The following is a 22,093-nucleotide window of genomic DNA, read 5'->3' as shown; positions in this document are numbered from 1 at the left end:
ATGTAGAACCCATAGATCTTGAAAGGTATGTTGTGGGGGGTGTTGATCATCATAGCAGTGGAGATATGTCTTCAGGTTTTGCATCTGTTCTGGCAGGGTCTGCATGCTACTTAAGTTGGTGGGTCGTGGTCTGTGAGGAGCTTGGCAAGGTTAATTTGTTTTGTTTGGGTTTTTTTTGAAGGCCAGATGAGCGGATTCAGGAAAGATTTCTTTCAAGATGTGGTCCCCATTGAGTATGAATTGTAATGGTTTGATACCCCATATGGGTTCTAGAACGGGATGGTAGCTGACAGGTAGGGGTATGTAGTCAACGGTTGTCGTTTTTCCCCATATTGAAGCTGGGTCTCTCGGGGTATTAGTGTGGCCTGTTCCATGATGCAACCTACTTCCCTGGCGGAATGTTGTTGTTTTGGTAAAGGCGATTTTGAGTATAGTGAGGTGTGTACCCCGGATAGTCTCCTTGGAGCATGTTCTGTGGTGTCTAGCTGAAGATAACAGATTTCTTGGTTTGTTTGGGTGGTTTCTGGATCTGTGAAGGTAAGTATGATGATCCATGGGTTTCTTGTGTGCAGTTGTTTGTAGGGTTCCATTGTTGAAGCTAATTGTTGTGTCCATGAGGTTGATGCTGGTAGGGGGTGTTCTGGAGAGAGTTTGACGGATGGGTGGTAGGGATTGAAGTTGTCTGTCCAGAGAATGAAAGTATCTGGGATATTATTGGAAGGGACCACTTCAGACAAACAACATCACATACTCTCGCACACTGGAAAGAAAAAAATAATCAGGAAACCTACCTGGAAATCATACATGAAACCCAAACTACCCAAAAAAACCTGATGACAGTTATCCAACACAAAAGCAAAAAGTGGAACAAACTCCACAGCCCACAGAACACTACCTCAGGGAGAAACCATGGCTCCAAGACCCACTCCTAGACACCCCAACATTATCAATTTATCAAAACATCTGTAACTGGCACTGTGTTATCTGTTCTTTCCAAAGGACCGAACTTCTGCCCCACCACAGAACCTGATACCATACTAAAATGTGGAGAACTAGAAGAATTCTTTCACAACAATGATGACACCTCCCCACCAATAATCATAAGAAAAAAGAATTATCTGACTAGACACCCCACAGTAGGCAAAATCACACACTTGATCATTCCATTAATTGTTTCAGGGGAAAAAATTGACTGTGAAGTGCTTAATCACATCCACCACAGTCTCTCAACTGCCACAAGAACAGCTATATAATCTCTGAAATCCGACCACCAGATAGTGATCAAACCAGCAGATAAAGGGGGTCCCATCGTAGTTCTCAACTGTGATGATTACAACTCTGAGACCACCTACTATAAAGAACTCAAAGATCCCAAACCACAGTTCATCCAGGAATTTAAGAATATCCTCAAATCCTTTCCCAAACAGCTCCAAGAGAGAGTCTACAACCTCATCTCCCATGAACCCACCCCAGAGATGTTCTATATGCTTCCCAAGGTATACAAACAAGGGAACCCAGAGAGACCATTTATGTCTCTCCACAGAACTCTTACTGAAGCAATATCAATGAAGGAATATGGTCCAAGGAGAAACCATCCTCAGATCACTCACTATACAAAGGACCAGCTTCCTCCAGGCACAGCTGACCCCTTCAGAAAGACCCCAACATTAATCACCTCCCCCAGAACACCATCCTCACTACCATGGATGCCATTTCCCTATACACCAACGTTCCTCAAAATGATGGCATCACTGCCTACCTCAATATCTACAAGACAATGGACAATTCTCACACATACATTTCTGGTTAATCACCAAACACATCCGTTTCATCCTCACCCGTAACAGTTGTACATTCAACAATAGTTTCTCCAAACCGCAGGAACAGACGCTGGTACTTAGATGGCTCCCCAATATGCCAAACTCTTCATGGTCTTCCTCAAGGAAGAATTTCTGGACAAATACACTACAAAACCAATGATATACCTGAGATGCATGGATATTATTTTCCTCCTCTGGACACACAACCTAAACTCCCTCATAATTTCCACCACTTCAACAACCACTACCCATCCATCAAACTCTCTCTAGAACTCTCCCGCACCAGCATCAACTTCCTGGACACCACAGTCAGTTTCAACAATGGGACCCTACAGGAAACGCATGGATCACCACACTTACCCTCACAGATCCAGTAACCACTCCAGTCACACCAAGAAATCCATTATCTACAGCCAGACACTCAGATACCGTAGAATATGGTCCAAGGAGAAAGGCTGGGATACACATCTCCCCACACTTAAAATCACCTTTACCAAACAAGGACACTCCATCAGGGAAGTATATCACATCATGGAACAAGCCACACAAATACCCCAAGAGAACCAGCTTCAGTATGGGAGGTAAAACCCTCTGACCACACACCCTTAGCTGTCATCTACCACTGCACATTTTGAAAGATCTGACTAACATATTTTCGTGATGGTCACAATGCCTCCTTTAAAAGTTGATCACTTATACAGTCATTTAAAGTAGAGGTTCTCAAACTGGGGGGTGCAAACCGTATTCGGTGAAGGGCGTGAGATGCTTTGGGGCGGGGGGGGGGAATGCACACATTTTACCCACCGCAATGAATAACAAGCAAAGCTGATTCCTCCAGACATATCAGGTCCTCAGATGGCACTGTGCATTTGACTCTAGCTGGCGCTGTGTGTTATGGCTTTCTGTTAAGCTTGCATAGTATTACACAAAGGTGTTGCCATCTGTACATTAATCCGTTTGCTATGACACGGTGTGCACATTTAATTGTTAGCATTGACCATAATCGGTTTTTCTTTTGCTCTTATTACAATGGATCGTTGGCTCATTCATGGAATTTGTGGAATTGCTCTGCTCCAGAAAACAGGCGCACCCATCACACTAGTAACAACAGTGTGATGCCGGTAAGCAGTATCTCACTTACTATATACTTAAATGCCTCTGTTTGAATCAATTCCTTATTGGTTTTAATATTTAGTGAGAGTTGCATGTTTTTTTTTTTATCGGTTTATGTACTTTTGTGGCAGGAGAGAGACACAAAGAAGAAGGGTGTGATCAAATACGTTTGAGAACCACTAATTTAAAGCACAGCAAAATTCCTATTTTCTGTTTCTCCTTCTTCTTACCAGTTTAGGCCATGTCTTCACTAGCAAGCTTACAGTGGCAAAGCTGTACCGATATAGCTGCCCTGCTTGTAAGATTGCTTGTGTAGCTCCTCTGTGCTGACAGGAGAGAGCTCTCCCATTGATGTAATAAAGCCACCTAAATGAGCAGTGGTAGCTATGTCTGCAGGAGAGTCTCTCTCCCACCAACATAGCGCTGTGCCCATGAGTGCTTATGCCAGCAAAATATATGTCACTCACGGGTGTAATTTTTTCCCACACCCCTGAGCGACATAAATTTTGCTGACATAAAGGGTAGTGTAGCCATGACCTTAGATTGCTTTGTGACTATTATAGCCTAAACATGGAGAACTTGACATATATCTCATAAATGAGCTGTATGGTGGCTGACATTTCAGTATTGTAGCGAATACAAGTGCAGTGAAGCTCACTGTAATAATTAAAAGGTGAAGCTGGTGAATGGGATGGCATTATGGTGTGTTAATCTGTGGAATCAGCATGCATACAGAAATATTTTAGTGATTTGTTAGAACTGTCTCCTGATTCTAAACATTATGAAATGATAAATAGTATTTATCCTGCTAGATTTACTGTACACTGAGCCTGCCTGTGAAGACGGATACAGGGATTTTTCCTCCCCCATTTTGAAAGACAATGCAAGAAACTGCTGCTTCTAGAAAACCTGCCCACAGCATGAATAAACCTTTTCAACTGCCAGTCTGACTCAGAAAGTGGTATGATCCAAAGGCACTAGGGAAAGTAAGGAGGAATGGAAATAAATGATCAGGGATAGGGGAAAGAAAAGCAGAAATAGGAAAGTGTGCCATGTTTTGGAGGGTGGGGAGAGACAACTGTTGGTAGACAAGCAGTGCTGTGTGAAATGGTTTTGTTACACAGAGCCACATCTACAAAATTCTCTTCTGGTTTTGTTGAAATTATGGCTTGTGACACTTGTATCATTGGCTGAAAAACAGAATTTAGCAACTGCCTTCTTCCTTCCTCCATCTCTAGTTTTTTCAAAGTAAAAGTTAAAGGCCCCACAATGCACATGGGAATGCACTCATGAATCACTAACACACCCCGTTGTGTGTTACTGCTGGATTATAATCTGTTTTGTGAAGAGGGCTTTATATTCACTTAATTTTTTTATATTCCTTTTTCAATTACTGTACTTACCTTAACAGGTGTCTATAAAATTACAGGATATTTAGGGGCACTGGAATGACTAACTTTTCCCACCACAGTTTAGAGCAACCATGGAAAAGATTCTAGCTAGATAGTGACTGTGGCATGAGAGCAAAGAAATACAATGCCATGGAAACTGTCACCTCTGTGAGACGCATCACCTTTATATTGATGCACATAACAAAATTCATACGGTGGTGGCGGGGCCAAAGGGTTTGGAGTGTGGGAGGGAGTTCAGGGCTGGGGCAGAGGGTTGGGTGCAGGGATGTGAGGGCTCCAGATGCGGGAGTGGGGCCAAGGATGAGGGGCTCACGGATGGAGCATAAGGGTTTCGGGGGGGGGGGTGGCTCCGGCTGGGGGGGTGGGCTCTGGGGTGGGGCTGGGGATGCAGGGTTTGGGGGTGCAGGAAGGTGTTCCAGGGCTACAGTGGGGAGACAGGACTCCCCCCAGCTCTCTTTCCGCGCAGCAGCACTTGGCCTGGGGAGGTGGGGAGAGGCGCCCGTCCCCTGGCCCCCACAGGTCTGGGTTTGGGGAGGGCCACCTGGATTCAGGCCAGGCCACGCTGCCGCAGCTGCGACCACAGCTGGGTCTGCTTCTGGGCCTGAGCTGGGCCACCGCGCTGGGTCGAGACCAGGCCACCCGAGTTCGGGGCTTCATTTAAAAACTATGAGTTTGGGGCTGGGCCGGGCTGGGCCCTGTCCCTGGCTGGGGCTGGGTCCGCTGCGCTGCCCCGACCGTGACTGGGTTCGGGTTTGAGCCGGGCCTCCTGGGTTCGGGTCTGGGCTCGGGTCTGAGCCGGGCCGCCCTGGCCCTAACAGGTCCCTGTGCAGGTTCCCTGAGCGCCTCTGCGGTGCTAAATAGGGTGCTGCACGGCCACGCAGCTGACAGGGAACTTAGTCTCTTAGTAACACAGAATAATTTGAAAACTTTTTAAAAAATCCTCAAGTATTTTTATAGATATATAATTTTAATGAGGTTGATATGATCTTTGGTTTTAGCGTCTTTTAATTGTTCTGTATGCGTTTCTTCTTACACACATTGTGATGTGTATGGAGACATGCTTTTTCACCACCACTATATACAGAATCCAGTGCTGGTCTGACTAGGAGGAAGAAATCTTTCTGTCACAGTTTTGTATTTTAGAAAGGAAAATGAATTCAGCTTAACTTTTACCAAGAGGGGATACAGAAAACTGACTTTGTTTCTAGTAGCTTTCTGGTAGCTTTTGTGTTTACATCTTATTTAGGCTTATTGTAGCTTAACAAGTGATTTGGATTTGATTTAAAAAGAAATCAATAAAAGAAAAATGGAGCCTCTCTCCTGTGGGTCACCAGTTTGAATGCAGCCTATATCTGCAACGAGAAGGTTTGCTAATGGTCAATCTTGTTGGCAGTCTCTGCAGAGACGCCAGTGATTCACTGGCCATGGAAATGAAACTTGAATTGCTCAAAGGTTGAGTTGTTTCCTATGCTGTTCCTGTCCAGTGGATAGACAGAAGCCTTAAATCTCCAGGACCTGTTTGTTATCTAAGTACCAACTGTGTGCTTTGGTGTTGTATGAGGCATGAATAAAAACACAAGTGAGGAAACTTAAGCACCTCTTCCCCCAGTGAAAAGCTGCAAAGTAATCTTAAATTTAGTGAAGCATTTTCATATGTCCTTTCCTCAGTCTTGTCTGAGAAAGCTATAGTATTTATTTCTTTTTATTGAACACCTTTCTAAAATATCTGACAACTTGAAGCTTTGGTACATTCAATATAACTTGATTTTTTTCAAAATAGAAAACATTGTTTTCCAGTTGAGATTCAACTTGATCATATCTTCATTTAAACACTATGTAAAAATGCAGGAACCTACAGTTCTCTGTAGACTCTTAATCACTGTCTTTAAATTCATGACACCAAGATATGCAAGGAACCAGTGCTCAATAGCTTATACTAGAATGATCATTTTAGCTTTCCTTTTACATCTATTAAAGATTAGTTTACACTGTCATGAGCAAAGTATCTCTTAAATCCAGTTCTTCTCCAAGAAAGTGTGAAAAAATTTTCTATGACTTGATGTCTGTTCAAATCATCTGCACTAGAAAGGAACTATGTCTCATTCCATTTTAGTAAACTGGGAAGGGAAAATATTTAGGCCTGGTCTACATTACAGAGTTAAGTCGATGTAAGGCAGCTTATGTCGACCTAACTCTGTAAGCGTCTACACTAAAATGTAGCTCGCACTGGTGTAATTCGCCCACTAAACTGACTTAATAACTCCACCTCCATGAGAGGCTTAGCACTTAGGTTGATGTAGTTTGATCGACTCAGTGTCCGTGTAGACACTGCATTGCTTACATTGACAGTTGCTGCCTTTCAGAAGCTGTCCCGCAATGCCGTACACTGACAGTTAAATTAGTGCAACGCTCTTGGTGAGGACGCGCACCAACAACATGAGCATAGTGTGGATGTGCAAAAATGATTTAATTACTGCAGTGGCTGTATGTTGACAACTTAGGTTGACTTAATTTTGCAGTAGACTTGACTTTAGAAGCACTGTATAACAATAGTGGAAGGAGGAAATTAAAGTTTTTGCGATCTTGTGCTGAGACACATTTGGCTTAAACTGTAGGTGGAAAAACTACAGCTTTTTAGTAGGTTGATTAAAATATTATTTAAATTTGGGATTAAATAAAGTAAATTTAAATATTTTATATCTCAAAACAAAATTTCTGCAACTTGCAATCTGATTTTTGAAGGGATGGCCTGTTTTTTTAATTTGATTTCTTGCTTTCATGTCCATACACTTTATGCTGTTTGGTTGCTTTCTAGAGCAGTGAGGTCACAGACAGACGCAATATTTCACCAAATTTAGATAGACTGATAGATTCGTGAACAAATGACTCCTTTATGGAAGACTGACTACTACTGCTGCCATGAGAACCAGTGGAATCTAAGGTTAGCAGCAACAGAACAAATGAATGTACCAAGTAAAATTCATTTCAGATTGTGACAAAGAAACTTGTGGGGAGATTGTAATGACCCCTATAATTTAGGATGCTGATGTTTTATCATTGTAAAAGATCCTTGCAAACATTTTTTTTTGGAAAGCTATAGCACCTTCATTGTTTTTAGGAGGCTTTAGAAATTCAGCAGAGAGCGTGAGTCCTTTTCTTTGGCCCATGAAATTCGATTCAGGTTTAGCTGTTTTAAACTGGTAAAAAATCACAATTTCCCTGCTGTAGTTTGCATTTCTCTGGAGATATTGGCATCGTGCCCAAACAAATGAACCTGAGCATTCTAAAGAATGCTGCTGCTGCCAAAATTTGCCATATGGTACATGATTGGTACTTGGTGTATGCAGTGTTGTTATTGCCATGGTGATTCTACCTTGTATTTAGCTGTGACATTCTGAGTACGCTTCCCAGACCTGATGAAGAGCTCTGTGTAAGCTTGTCTCTCTCACCAACAGAAGTAGGTCCAATACAATACAATACAATACCTCACCCACCTTGCTACTTTTGGGTCCATTTAAAGGTGATTTTTTCCTTGCAGTGATTTTTCTCCTTATCCCCAGGTATATTTGCAATGTTAAAAAAATTCCATTTCAGATTCAGAGGGTTTAAGACCAGTAAAAACTATTCTGATCTCTTGTATAAACACAGGCCATAGAACAGTGGTTCTCAAACTTTTGTACTGGTGACCCCTTTCACATAGCAAGCCTCTAAGTGCGACACCCCCCCACACTTACAAACACTTTTTAATATATTTAACACCATTATAAATGCTGGAGGCAAAGCAAGGTTTGGGGAGGAGGCTGACAGCTCGTGATCCCCCATGTAATAACCTTGCGGCCCCCCGCGGGGTCCCGACCCCCAGTTTGAGACCCCCTGCCTTAGAACCTCACCTAGTAATTCCTGCATCAAACCTATAACATCTGTGTTTACCAGCAGGAGAGTGAGTTTGTGTGTGTATGGGGGTGGGGGGGATGTGAGAAAACCTGGATTTGTGCAGGAAATAGCCCAACTTGATTGTCATGCACATTGTGTAAAGAGTTGTCACTTTGGATGGGCTATCACCAGCAGGAGAGTGAATGTGTGTGGGGGGGTGGAGGGTGAGAAAACCTGGATTTGTGCTGGAAATGGCCCACCTGATGATCACTTTAGATAAGCTATTACCAGCAGGACAGTGGGGTGGGAGGAGGTATTGTTTCATATTCTCTGTGTATATATAAAGTCTGCTGCAGTTTCCACGATATGCATCTGATGAAGTGAGCTGTAGCTCACGAAAGCTTATGCTCTAATAAATTGGTTAGTCTCTAAGGTGCCACAAGTACTCCTTTTCTTTTTGCGAATACAGACTAACACGGCTGTTACTCTGAAATCTGTGTGAACTGTAGCTTATCTTTTAGAAAGACATCCAGTAGATCTGGGTGATGAAAATTAATTCCGTTTCATAAAAGATTTTGATATTTTGAAATTTGGTTTAATTCCAATTTGGAATGAAAACCAAAAATTTCAAAATTCTCAGTGAAAAGGAATTGAACCCTGGCGTGGGGGACAGTTGGTCTTGCAGGCTGCCATGGACCCTCAGAGGCAGGAGCGCGGGCTGCTGAGCCATAAGCCTGGGAGCTAGTGCTCTCAGCTCCCCATCAGCCTGCTAAAGAGGCCTCCCAGGAGCTGGAGGGCAAGATGGCAGGAAGCCAGCCAGGCTTCTGAGAAACCTAGGCTGCATGGGCTCCATTCTGGAATTTCATCAAAATTGAACCATTTCAGCAAAATATTTCAATTTTGACAAATCTGCAAATTCCGATGGAAAAATTCTAACTAAACGTTTTTTCAATTAGCTCTAATATGAAGTCTTGATTTTCAAGACATCAAATAATGGAGACTCTACCGTACCTCAATAGAATCTCTTTCGATAGCTAGATATTGAGAACTTCTGATGTAGGAGAATGAAGCTCTCTTTCTCCCTGCTTGTTGACTTTCAAAACATCACTTGATGTGCTGAGAGCTAACTGAAGTTTCTAATAACATTATGATGTCATTTGCAGCATGGAAAACAAGTCCCCCCCCCCAAATCCTGAAAAGTAATAAAGTACAAGTGTTTAGTACAGTGTTTAATAAAGTGTTATTTGAAGATGGAGTAGTGTGGACCACCCGTGGACCACCCTTGGACTGTAAATGCCAGAAATTCTTAGGAAGAGAGTTGATATTTGAGACAGGTGAGTACCACTGTGGATTTGTACTGATTTTGAAGTTCTTTCGTTGTACTAACCACACCTCAGTGCTTCGTTCCAAGAAGTACCCTGTCATCTGTTAGCTGACTCTTACTCATTTTGTAAATCTTATGAAGTGGAATAATTCAAAATAAATTTTTTTTTTTTTACTTCCAGGGCCATTTGTGCAACCTAGAGATCTGCAGAATAAGCCCAGTGCCAGAAGTAGTTTAAGGCCACTTAGAATATTCTCCTGTGCCACAGTGGTATGGAAAGTGACATTTCAGAGGAGAGATCACTAGCCTGGCTTGTTCAGAGGAGCTGCTGTGCCACTCAGAATAATCAGTGATGGATCTTGCAGGTCCTTGTTGGCTACCTCTGAAAGCTTTTGCAACACTGCTTTTCCCTGGGCCTTCATGAAAAATTGAGGGGAGCAAGTGATTGACTGATAAAAGAACTTTTAAAATATTCAGCACAACTTAATGGGAGTAAATTTCTGTTTATTTAAATGCATGAAATAGTAGACTTTTTCCAAAGAAGTAGCAATGTACAGCATGTATCTGGGGTTAGAATGTGGTATAAAACATTTTTTTACTTTTAACAGTTCTTGAGATAGCTAACACTAAAATAGGTCAGAACTGAACAGAGCCTACAGTGATGGATACATTCAAAATACCTGAATGGAGTACGGGGAGAAGAGGAAAGAATTCTGGTCCCACTGAAGTCAGTGAGAGTTCTGCCACCTTTTTTGGAATTTTGTTCTAAATTTGTGTATGTACCTAGAGATTTATAAATCTGTTTTTTCCTAAACCTGGTGCTTGTGAGATCTTGAACCCCAGAACAGCCACTGGACTCTTACAGCAATAGTATTTTTGGCATCAATTCAGGATAAAATATATTTTATGTGTTTTTGTATTGTCTAGGCACCAACAGTACATGATTGCACATTTTTATAAATCAAAGGAGTAATTTATGGGCCTTAGACCGGCATAATGTTCAGTCTTTACCATAACTTCAGGCAATCTTTCAGCCTCAGAATCTTCTATTCTTAGTTCTTAGTTCACAGGATAAATAACATACTCCTCTTGCAAGTGTCATATCGCCTAACACCTCCTGCAATGCAGACATCTACCTCAATCATAATTAACTGGGAAAACTATATTGTCTAGACCAGTGGTTCTCAACCAAGGGTACGCACACCCCTGGGGGTACACAGAGGTCTTCCAGAGGACGTATCAACTCATCTAGATATTTGCCTAGTTTTACAACAGGCTACATAAAAAGCACTAGCAAAGTAAGTACAAACTAAGATTTCATACAGAAAATGACTTGTTTATATGGCTCTGTATACTATACACGGAAATGTAAGTACAATATTTATATTCAAATTGATTTATTTTATAATGTGGTAAAAATGAGAAAGTAAGCAATGTTTCGGTAATAGTACGCTTTGACACTTTTTTGTATTTTTATGTCTGAGTTTGTAATTTTTTACAAGTAGTTTAAGGTAGTTTTAAAGTGAGGTAAACCTGGGGTATGCAAGACAAATCAGACTCCTGAAAAGGGTACAGGAGTCTGGAAAGTTTGAGTGTCACTGGTCTAGACCTACCACAGAAAGAAACTGTGAGGTTTTGAGGTCAGGCCTTTTCCTGCTACTCATGGCAGAATCCCCTTGTAGCCGCAGTCTTAATTTGTTGATTAAGCCTAAACACAAAAATTAGCCACTATCCAAAGGGATTAACATCAGGGGGCCTGTCATTACCAGGTATCTACATCAAAGGCATCACCATGGTTGTGCTCCTTGTTAGTATGAAGTGAAGAGGCCAAGTCTGTACTACCTTTATTTTCTGTCACTGTTCAGGTCAGGCAAAGCATGTTGACAAGTCATTGAAGTGGGGAGGAAAGTTGGTACTACTGTTAACCATACTGTACCTATTTATGTTGATAAAAGGAAAATGCATGTTTCCAAGCAGGACTGTCTGCATCTGTCATAACTAATAAACTAAAAATATTTTTTAAAAGTATTTAAGTACTTGCTTACAGATGAAGGAAGACAGAGGGAGAATATCTAAAGAAATTGTAGGCTTGGCAATGAAATGGGTGAAAAATATTGTTCAAATTATGTTTTATATAACTTGACAGTGCCCCTTTTTTAAAGTTCTGTTTCCACTGTGACCAATAATTCTAAGTGCCCGTAAATCCTCTCCTTTAGTTGGATTTTTTTCCTCCGTGGATTGATAGAGGATAATGACTCTGCTTTTAATGATATGCATGTATTTAAACTCAGTGATAAAGTTTCTCTCTTGTATGCTGTGGCTGTCATGCACAGTAAAAGGCTACAATTAATTTATCTAGAAAAATGCAAAACACTTCATTGATGCTTTCTGGGTCTTGTATATCTTTTCATTTCATCATGCTCTATTTGGGGTTATGCTAAAATCTTGCATTAAAATGTGCTTTCATCACTGGGCAGTCTCATTTTAAAATGATTTTGAGTGAGATAACTGGAATGCTGAAAATGTAGTCCGTTAAAGTAACTGAAGTTTATTGGAGTTCATTTTGCTTTGCACATCTCCACTAAACAGCTGGATTTACCCATCTTCAGTGAGTCCACTAGACATCTTTGCTAAGTATATTACCAGATGGATTACTCTTATTGTATTTCTCTTATCTGTATTTCTGCTAAGGCTATCATAGAATTTAAATACTATGCTGAAAAGGAGCAGCACAGACTTTATTTACATCCTCAATTTACATATGTTGTTTCTTCCATTCATTTTTAGCACAGAACATTAGTTGAATTAAGTGAGTTTGGGCCCAATGACACTTCAGTAATAGGGATGACTTTGAAGCATACCTGTAAAGGAAGATGTGAAGTTTGTTATATTGATTGTTCCTTTCTCCAAGGGAAATTGTAAACTCTTACTTAAAATATCTAGCTTTAGTTAACTTCTATGTGATAAAGATTGTGCATGTATGAAAAAAGTAATTAACAATAGTTTTATTACTAAAACTTTTAAATGACAAGGCCTAGAATAATCCATGTGTGCAATCTGCAGATTGGTTACGTTTTTGAATTTAAGATTGCAGTGTTGTTGCATTTCTCCTGTGAACGTATTATTAATTAATGGTAGGGGGACTTTCCCTCTTGGAAAATGCCTTCTGTCTGAGGATTCTTTTAAATGTGGTGACCCAGCAACCAATTTGTGTAATTCTTGGAAAAATGATTTTTAATCTCACTTTCTAAATTCATGTTTGTCTTACATTTTTAGGAGGGAAATTTACACATCTCAAATAATTGGAAATGCTAAAATATGGATATAGAACTTAATTTAAAGTGTAATATTTGGGGATGTAGTAAGTCAGGCTATTTCTCAGTTTATAACCTTTGAAGTGAAGAAAACAAAAACATAATTTGTACTTTAATGAAAGTACAGTAATTAAAATCACTGTGATAAAACAATTTTTATTATGTTTACCTCTAATTTTAACAGTTTAAAACTCACTTGTCATTAGTTAAATTTACAGTGGCAGTTTTAGGTTTAGAGGAAGCTCTAGTGACTGCCTCTAAGAAGTAATTCAGTGAACCTGTCGCTAATAATTTTATTCTGCAGCCAATAATACTGGGTTTAATCCAGAAATTGAGAAATTCCCTCGGCAAAGAATTATTCCTTGTTGAAATGTATGGGGGTCTGTGCAGTAAATTTAACTGGAATTAGCTGTTCTTGTATTTTGATAAGATATAGGGGCTTTCTCTAAGCCCTGTACAAACCTCAACAATATACAGGGTAAGTCAGTTTTTCCTGAAATATTGTTCCATCAGAATTCTAACAAGACGACATGTTTAAAAATCATGTCAGTGTAAATAGTCAGTAGTACAACTTTTTTTGACTGTCATTTGTGCCTCTCATTCTAATGGCTTGCAAACTAACTCATGACAAAAAGAAAAGGAGTACTTGTGGCACCTTAGAGACTAACCAATTTATTTGAGCATAAGCTTTCGTGAGCTACAGCTCACTTCATCGGATGCATACCGTGGAAACTGCAGCAGACTTTATATATACACAGAGAATATGAAACAATACCTCCACCCATCCCACTGTCCTGCTGGGGTGGGAGGAGGTATTGTTTCATATTCTCTGTGTATATATAAAGTCTGCTGCAGTTTCCACGGTATGCATCCGATGAAGTGAGCTGTAGCTCACGAAAGCTTATGCTCAAATAAATTGGTTAGTCTCTAAGGTGCCACAAGTACTCCTTTTCTTTTTGCGAATACAGACTAACATGGCTGTTACTCTGAAATAACTCATGACACTTGATATTCTTAAAACAGGCTCTATAATGAGAAGTCCAACCATTTTATTTATGATCTGTATATTCTTCTGAAAGTATGGACATTTACTTTCTGACCATTGTTCGCAGTAACCGAAAAACTTACCAATGTTATGAAGGCTATTGTATACATGATAAAGATAATTAGGCTCTCTGGTTGAACAGTTACAAATTTCTATGCTGAAAGAGGAGTACAGTAATTTGGGTAAAAATGAAAAATAGACATTTAGATTCAGTTCTGGAAATGGAAGCCCTTTGGTTATTCAGAGTGGGTATGGCCTCAACAGAAGCAATGCAGGTTCCCACCAATGTCTTAACTCTGACTTGCAGAGACCAATTCTAGTGATAGGAGGGTTGCTCAGTTCAGCAGAATGCAACTTGTGGTGGATCCTGTGAGAAGTACAGGTAAACACTAGGAACTAGACAAACTAACTTGTGGTAATCTACCAATCGGGCCAACTTGGGTCAGCTTTGAATTAGTGGGGTGGAGGTAAAAAACTTTGAATTTAATCACTAATGTTCTGAGTCAGCCAGCCCCATACCAGTTTAAAACTTTGAAGCAATCTGTCAGTCTTTCTAAATAACAATAAACTAAATACAGCTCATCATCACAGTATGTTTCTTATAATTGGAAACATTTTGGGGTTTTTATAAAGAAGTGTTGTGACCAGAAACACATCATAATCCTTTTGTTTACTGTACGAAAAATACAAATGGGTGAAGGAGTCAGGACTGAGCAAAATGTCTACCCAAGAAAATTGATCATGAAACTTTCCTTATGACTGGAATGTTTTGAACTTTAGAATCTGAAGAACACCATGTAGTAAAAATATTTTTTTAAATTGTTTTTTAGGGGGGAGGCATGCAATCACATACACAGAGACCCAGCTCTTGTAATTTGAATAGAAATTTGCTGTGTGTACATTAGTTAATAGAACTATGGAGTATGTAGTTTTCCAGCATGCAAAAATTCCAGATAAATCTATGAATGGGCTGCTTAGTAAATGGTATAAAATACAAAGTTGTGGCTCCTTTTACTAATCAAGAGACTTTTGCACCACATAAATATTTGAGAATTGTATTGATGCTGGGAAAGGTCAATATTACTGTGGTGACAGGTACAACGCAGTAATATCTGGCTGAAGCATGTTGAATACTGTAGACTAAACATGGCTGTTCTATTAAGATTTAATATAATAATACATAAAATAATAATATATAATCTACATAAGATTTCATGTAAAAAAGTCTTCACATTTTAATATTATTCAACAGCTTGCTACTTAGCTTTATTAAGGATATGTCTACATCACAAACGATACAGTGACACTGCTGTAGCTTAGATACTTGCTATAGTGATAGAAGACTTTTTCCCTTGCTGTAGTAAATACACCCTCTCCTGAAGCAGTAGTTAGGTCAACTGAAGAATTCTTGATCCGGTGGGCATTCTGCACCAAAAAATTTAAAATTCTGCATACAATATTTTAAAATTCTGCAAATTTTATTTGTCAAATAAATGTGGAGGCTCCAGCATGGCACTGGAGAGGACAGGCCACTGGCTGCACAGAGCTGGGAGATCACTGTGCAGCTCCCCTCTGGGACACGGACTCAGCGGTGAGGCTGCACCCAACTCTGGCACAGCGTAAGGACCTGGCCAGCCCCAGAAACATCCCAGAGCCCTGCCCCTCTGTGTGGGCAGGCAGGTTCAGCAAGACAGGATCCAACCGTGGAGGGGCTTAATGTGAGGGGAACCAGGTGTGGGTTGAGAGGGTTCTGTGTGGGACAATCTGGGTGCAGGTGGCTCAGTGGGGGATCTGGGTGCAGAGGGGATCTGGATGCACAGGGGCTTGTTGCGGGGTTCTGGGTGCAATGATAATGGGACTCTGCAGGGGGGTCCAGGAAAAGGGGGTTCAGCGGTGGCAGGGTGGGGGTCTGGCTGTGGGGGAGGGTGACAGGTTGGGTCACAGAGACCCCCTTGGAATTGCCAGCTGATGTGCTGAGACAACCTCTGAGCCCAGTTTCCCTGCCAGCCTGGGACTTTAGTACACTGTCTTGTTGAGCCAGACTGCTGCAAACACAGACCCAGGTCTGAACCACGTCTCCCAAATGCTGCGGGTTTAACTGAAAACAGCTTAAGAAGTGCTCCTGTCTCCAACACCTAGATATCCAGTTCCAAATGGGATTCAAACTCCAAATAAACCCATTTTACTCTGTATAAAGCTTATACAGGGTAAACTCATAAATTGTTCGTCCTCTATAATACTGATAGAGAGATATGTACAGCTGTTTGCTTCACCAGGTATTAATACTTGCTTCACCAGGGTTAATTAATAAGCAAAAAGTGATTTTTATTAAATATAAAAAATAGGATTTAAGTGGTTCCAAGTAATAACAGACAGAACAAAATAAATTACCAAGCAAAATAAAACAAAAATACGCAAGTCTAAGCCTAATATAGTAAGAAACTGATTACAGATGAAACCTCATCCTCAGAGATGTTCCAGTAAGCTTCTTTCACAGACTAGACTCCTTTCTAATCTGGGCCCAATCCTTTCCCCGGTACAGTCCTTGTTCCAGCTCAGGTGGTAGCTAGGGGACTTCTCAAGATGCAGCCCCCTTTGTTCTGTTCCACGCCCTTATATATCTTTTGCACAAGGTGGGAATCCTTTGTTCCTCTCTGGGTTCCCACCCCTCCTTCTACATGGAAAAGCACCAGGTTAAAGATGGATTCCAGTTCAGGTGACCTGATCACTTGTCACTGTAAGACTTCATTACCCACTTGCCAGCACACGCACATACAGGAAGAGTTACAAGAAAACAGAGTCATTTAGAACGAATTGTCCTGGTTAATGGGAGCCATCCAAATTCCAAGCCACCATTAATGGCCCACACTTTACATAATTACAATAGGACCTCAGAGTTACATTTCATATTTCTAGTTTCAGATACAAGAATGATACATTTATACAAATTGGATGACCACACTCAGTAGATTATAAGCTTTGTAATAATACCTTACAAGACACCTTTTGCATGAAGCATATTCCAGTTACATTATATTCACACTCATTAGCATATTTTCATAAAATCATATAGAGTGCAATATCACAGGGGGATAGAGCTTGGCAGGTGGGTCTGGGTGTGGGGGACTCAGTGGGAGGGTCTAGATGCTGGGGGAGTGGGGCTCAGTGGGGTGGGGATCCAGGTGCAGGTAGTTGGAGCTCAGTGGGGTGGGGATCCAGGTGTGGGTTGCTTGTTGGGCTGGTCCAGGTGCAGGGGGAGTGGGACTCATCGGGGGGGGGGGTTCTGAGTGTAGGGGAGTGAGGCTCGGTGGGAGGGTCTGAGTATGAAGGGGTCTAGATGCATGGGGGTTGGGCAGGTGGGGGAGCAGCCCCCTTCACAGGGATCCAGTCCCCTGCAGCTGAGGAGCAATGGGTGCAGGAAGTGGGGGCGGGGAGAGTGGGAGTTTGCAGAGCTTCCTGCAGCCAGGGAAAAATCTGGGGGTGCATGACTGCTCTTGTGGCTTCCCTTTGCTTCCCTGTCAGAAAGTCATTTTTCTGTGGGGAAGCAAAGAAATCTGTGGGGAACATAAATTATGCGCAAATTCCCTCAGGAGTAAATTCTTCTGTTGACCTAGCCCTATCTACAGGAGGGCTTAAGTCAGTTTAACTACAGCTATATCTACACTAGAAATATTACAGCAGCACAGCTGCAACTGCACTACTGTAGTGCTATAGTGTGGACACTTACTGTAGTGGTAGAGGAGTTCTTCTGTCACTGTAGTAAATCCACATTTCTGAGAGGCAGCAGCTCGGTTGACAGGAGAATTCTTTTGTAAACCCCTAGCATGGTCTATACTGGGGTTAGATCAGTTTAACTGTCTCTCTCATGGGGAGACATTTCACATCCCTGAGCAAAGCAACCTGTTCAACCTAAATTTTAAGTGTAGACCAGGCCTAAGATTACTAATGCTCAAATCCTGAATGCAGTACATAGCCCAACTAAGTGGGCTGAGGGGGGAGTTGGGAAGAGGAGACCAGTTTTTTCTTCAGGCTGTGGAACTGCTCTGCAGCTGCTGCTGCTGTCTTATGCCTACAGTAGTCTCTGAAGATGCTGTGTATTTCTCACCTTGTGTTTTGTCCAGGGTGAGAGTGGTATTTTGTCACTGCATCTGTACTATGTGGATCCACTGGTCCATGCCCAGGCTCCCTTCTGTCCCTGAGTACAATGATCCCCCACAGGGCTGTACTCTCTGGTATGCAGGGTGCTATAAAATCCCTGTTCAGCCTTCCTAAATCCTCTCTTCTTACCAGGGGAACGACAACCGTTTTGGTGCTTTCAGGGTTCCCAAGGCTGGGCGGGGGGAGGAGAGGAGAGGGCAGAAAGAGAGGTATGTTTAAGGAAAACTTTATCTTAAGTACAGTTCTTCTTCGAGTGATTGTTCATGTCCATTTCAAGCAGGTGTGTGCGCGCCGCGTGCATGCCAGCCGGAAGTTTTTTCCCCTAGCAGCGTCCGTAGGGTTGGCCTGCGCGCACTTTGGAGTGGTGCCTTCATGGCACCCAATATCGGGCCCCGCCGACCCCCCCACCCCATCAGTTTCTTCTTACTGCCCGTGATGGCTAGCTGGAACTTTGCTGACTTTTACAGCAAGCGCCTTAGAAGTGTCTTTGTTCTTACTGTACATAGTTCCATAGTTATTCTCTATAGTTGTAATTCTTCATATAGTTAGTAGTGGTTTGTTAGATAGTTCGTTTCCCCCTGGGGGGTATGTCCGGGTCTCTGGGGTTTAAACTCTGTGAGTCCTGTGGAAAGTTTTTGCCCAAGAGTGATCCTCACTCATCTTGCCTGTGGTGCCTTGGTAAGACTCACCAAAAGGATAAGTGTCGCCTTTGCAAGGGTTTCTGCCCAAGAACCCTTAAGGACAGAGAGCAGAGACTAAAACTCCTGCTCATGGAGGCGACTCTGAGACCGCAATCTGACCCGGGACCCAACAACCTGGCACTGAGCATGTCCTCTTCGGTGCGCAGCACTCTGGCACCAACGGCACGCAAAACGGGCCCGGCTAAAGACTCTAAAGCCCACCGGCACTGCCACTACTCAGGCCATAGGGCGTCAGCCTCAGTTCGGCACCGTTTTCCATCTCCGGTGCCGGTAAAGAAGAAGAGGCTGGTGAGAGACCGATCATCCTCCTTGAAACCTAAAGGGCTGGCGCTGTCTGTGAGTGGCTCGGGACAGACCGCCTTTGCCTCGCTTCCGCCCAGGGTTTCATCGACTCCTGCCCCGGCCAGGTTCCAGTCGAGTCCGAACCCTCCCTGGTCCCCAGACCATCTGGTGGACATACAACCACCATCGATGCTGGAGGCATTCGAGGCGGCAACGGACCTGATGTGCCTCCTGGTGCCATCCTCCCCCCAAAGGAGGGACAAATCTCCGGTGACCGCACGCCCCCTGTTCCACTCCAGGGGTAAGCCAACCATGATGGCCCGTCGCTTTCCATCTCCGGCACCGCCTGCACAGACGCAGGAAGCTCCCTGGAATCAAGTAGTCGTTCGTTGGCGACCCAGGGCACTGCTCCTCCATGGTCTTCTTATTCAGATACCTCGGAGTCGGAGGTGGACTCAGCTCCATTTAGCAGATCGCGGAGCAGAAAGTCCAGGTCCCAGCGCAGTCACCAACCGTATCTGGCACCGTGGCAACAACAGTCGCAACCACCTGCTCAATGGCCCTTCTGGACACCCTGGGCATACCATCAGAGCCAGTGTCAAGTTCATGCTCTGCGCTCCAGAATGGTGTCGGTGTCCTCGGTGTCGTTCGTGCCACAGTCAGTGCTTGCACCACCGATGACGGCGCCGCCCTCTGGCGGAGTGGCCCCGCCAACTCACATGGTTTCGGCACCGATACCTTAGCCAGCTCCAGCACCAGCTCTCCAGGTGACGGCACCGGTGGAAGCCTCAGCTCCGTCCCTACCGACCCCGACGGTCTCAGTCCCACTGGATTTATCTGCCCCAGCACTGGCTGCGGCGCAGAGTTCTTCATCGGTACTGGCTCCACAGCCCGAGTACCGCTTGCCGAGGGACCCCGGGGGGGTCGAAGGCAGTGAACTGGGCCCACCTCCTGTTCTCTCTTCCTCATCCTCACCCGATGAAGCGGTCGAGGGGACTTCAACGGACCCAGCTTTGGAGGACAGTCGGGTTCTTCAACAGCTTTTGAGGCAGGCCGCCCAAAGCCTGGGGTTTCAGGCAGAGGAGGTGGAAGAGGATTTAGACCCTGTCATAGACATCCTGGCTCCCTGCGGCCCATCCAGGGTTGCACTGCCATTTATCAAGTCGATAACCGAAACATCTAAGAACTTGTGGCAAACTCCAGCTTCTCTGGCACCTACGGCCAAGAAATCCGAGCGCCGCTACTTTGTTCCCTCTAGAGCGTATGAACATCTTTACACCCACCTTCCTCCGGACTCTTTGGTGGTTGACGCGGCCAATCTGAGAGAACATCAAGGGTTTCAAGGATCCACCCCTAAAAACAGGGATGCCAAGAAACTGGACCTCTTTGGCCGGAAGGTCTACTCGACAGGAGGCCTGCAACTTCGTATAGCCAACCGGCAGGCCGTAGTAAGCCGTACGGGCATAACACCTGCTTGTCTATGGCTAAGTTTACAGAACTTCTGCCCTAGGAAGCTTGGGGGGAGTTCTCTGCGCTCGTGGAGGAGGGGAAACTGGTGTCTTTGCAAGCGGCCTTGGACGCGGCGGATACAGCCTCCTGCACTTTGGCCACAGGGGTAGTTTATGAGGAGAGGCTCCTGGCTACAGGTTTCTGGTCTTCCCCACGAGGTCCAGTAGACCATTCAAGACCTTCCCTTCGAGGGTGTAGCTCTCTTTGAGAAGACTGATAAGAGACTTCATAGCTTGAAGGACTCGAGGGCTACCCTTCATTCGCTGGGGCTTCAAACGCCTGCTACCCAGCACAGACATTTTAGGCCTCAACCTGCTCCTTGTCCTTACCAACCCCAAAACCGCCAGGATGCTCCGCGTAGGTGGAACAGGAGCACTCGGAGGAGGCAACGCCCTCCCTCTGGACAAAGCTCGGGCCAGCCCAGGGCCCCACCGGGCTCTAGACCACCCTTTTGAGGGTATGGTCGAGGACGGCTTGCCAGTATGACCTTTGGATCCTTCCCATCTTACTTTCTCGTCCCATCTATCCCCTTTCTACAGTGCCTGGTCTCGAATTACTTCAGACAGATGGCTGCTCTGCACGGTAGAGAGGGGATATTCCATCCAATTCTGTACCCTCCCACCCCCCCAACCCCTTTTCCCATCCCTCTTCAGGGACCCCTCTCACGAGCAACTTCTAATTCAAGAGGTGCAGTCCCTCCTCCTGAGGAATGTCCTCCACTGCCCTACTTGGAGCTAAGGCGCAAGGGTTTCTACTCCCAGTATTTCCCCATACCGAAGTCCAAGGCGGGGAGGCTCAGACCCGTACTGGACCTATGATAGCTCAACAAATACGTAAAGAAACTCAAGTTTCACTTGGTCTCACTAACCTCCATTATCCCCTCACTGGATCCAGGAAACTGGTAATCCGCCCTCGACTTGAAGGATGTGTATTTTCATATTGCAATAGTCCCACATCACAGACACTACCTCAGGTTCGTGGTGAATAGAGGCCACTACCAGTTTGCCGTCCTCCCGTTCAGACTGTCAACTGCCCCCCGAGTATTCATGAAATGCATGGCAGTTGTCACGGCGTTCCTGCGCAAGCGCCAGATACAGGTTTTTCCATACCTTAATGACTGGCTGATCAAAGGTTGCTTGAGAGCCCAGGTGGAGGCTCGGGTCAAGTTTATAAGGAGGACCTTCCTCGACTTAGGTCTCCTCCTGAATGAGGAGAAATCTACTCTGTCCCCAGTGCAGAGGATTGAGTTCATAGGCGCGGTCCTGGACTCTACCCAAGGCAGGGTGTACCTCCTGGAGGCCAGGTTTCGCTCACTTCAGGACATCATACAGAGCCTCAGACTGTTCCCCGCGACGTCGGCAAGAAACTGTCTAAAGCTGCTGGGACACATGGCCTCCTGCACATACGTGGTGCAGTATGCCAGGCTCAGGCTGCGCCCACTCCAGTCTTGGCTGGCGTCTGTGTACTGACCAGCCAGAGATCCATTGGACAGGGTCGTAACACTGCACCGCCTGGTACTGGACTCCCTCCTATGGTGGCTCA

At 43.9% G+C, this 22,093-nt stretch overlaps 1 protein-coding gene across 25 annotated transcripts in view; it reads left to right on the top strand.

Annotated features, from left to right (window-relative positions):
* Window positions 1-22,093, top strand: part of DISP1 (dispatched RND transporter family member 1) — a 161,380-nt gene that overhangs the window by 65,555 nt on the left and 73,732 nt on the right. For 2 of the 25 annotated variants that reach the window (XM_073338810.1, XM_073338787.1), the window contains exon 1: window positions 9,567-10,269. The exons of 18 other annotated variants lie outside the window; for them this stretch is intronic. Coding sequence is in view for 1 of the 7 variants with exons in the window: in XM_073338787.1 (XP_073194888.1) it covers window positions 10,204-10,269 (66 nt within the window). In the remaining 6 variants the exon portion in view is untranslated. 5 more of the 25 variants (XM_073338814.1, XM_073338805.1, XM_073338806.1 and 2 more) reach the window with 4 other exon arrangements.

This window comes from Lepidochelys kempii, chromosome 3 (assembly GCF_965140265.1).
Source record: "Lepidochelys kempii isolate rLepKem1 chromosome 3, rLepKem1.hap2, whole genome shotgun sequence".
Lineage (NCBI taxonomy): Eukaryota > Metazoa > Chordata > Testudines > Cheloniidae > Lepidochelys > Lepidochelys kempii.
The sequence above is the reverse complement of the archived record's forward strand: the minus strand, read 5'-3'. Positions and strand labels throughout refer to the sequence as shown.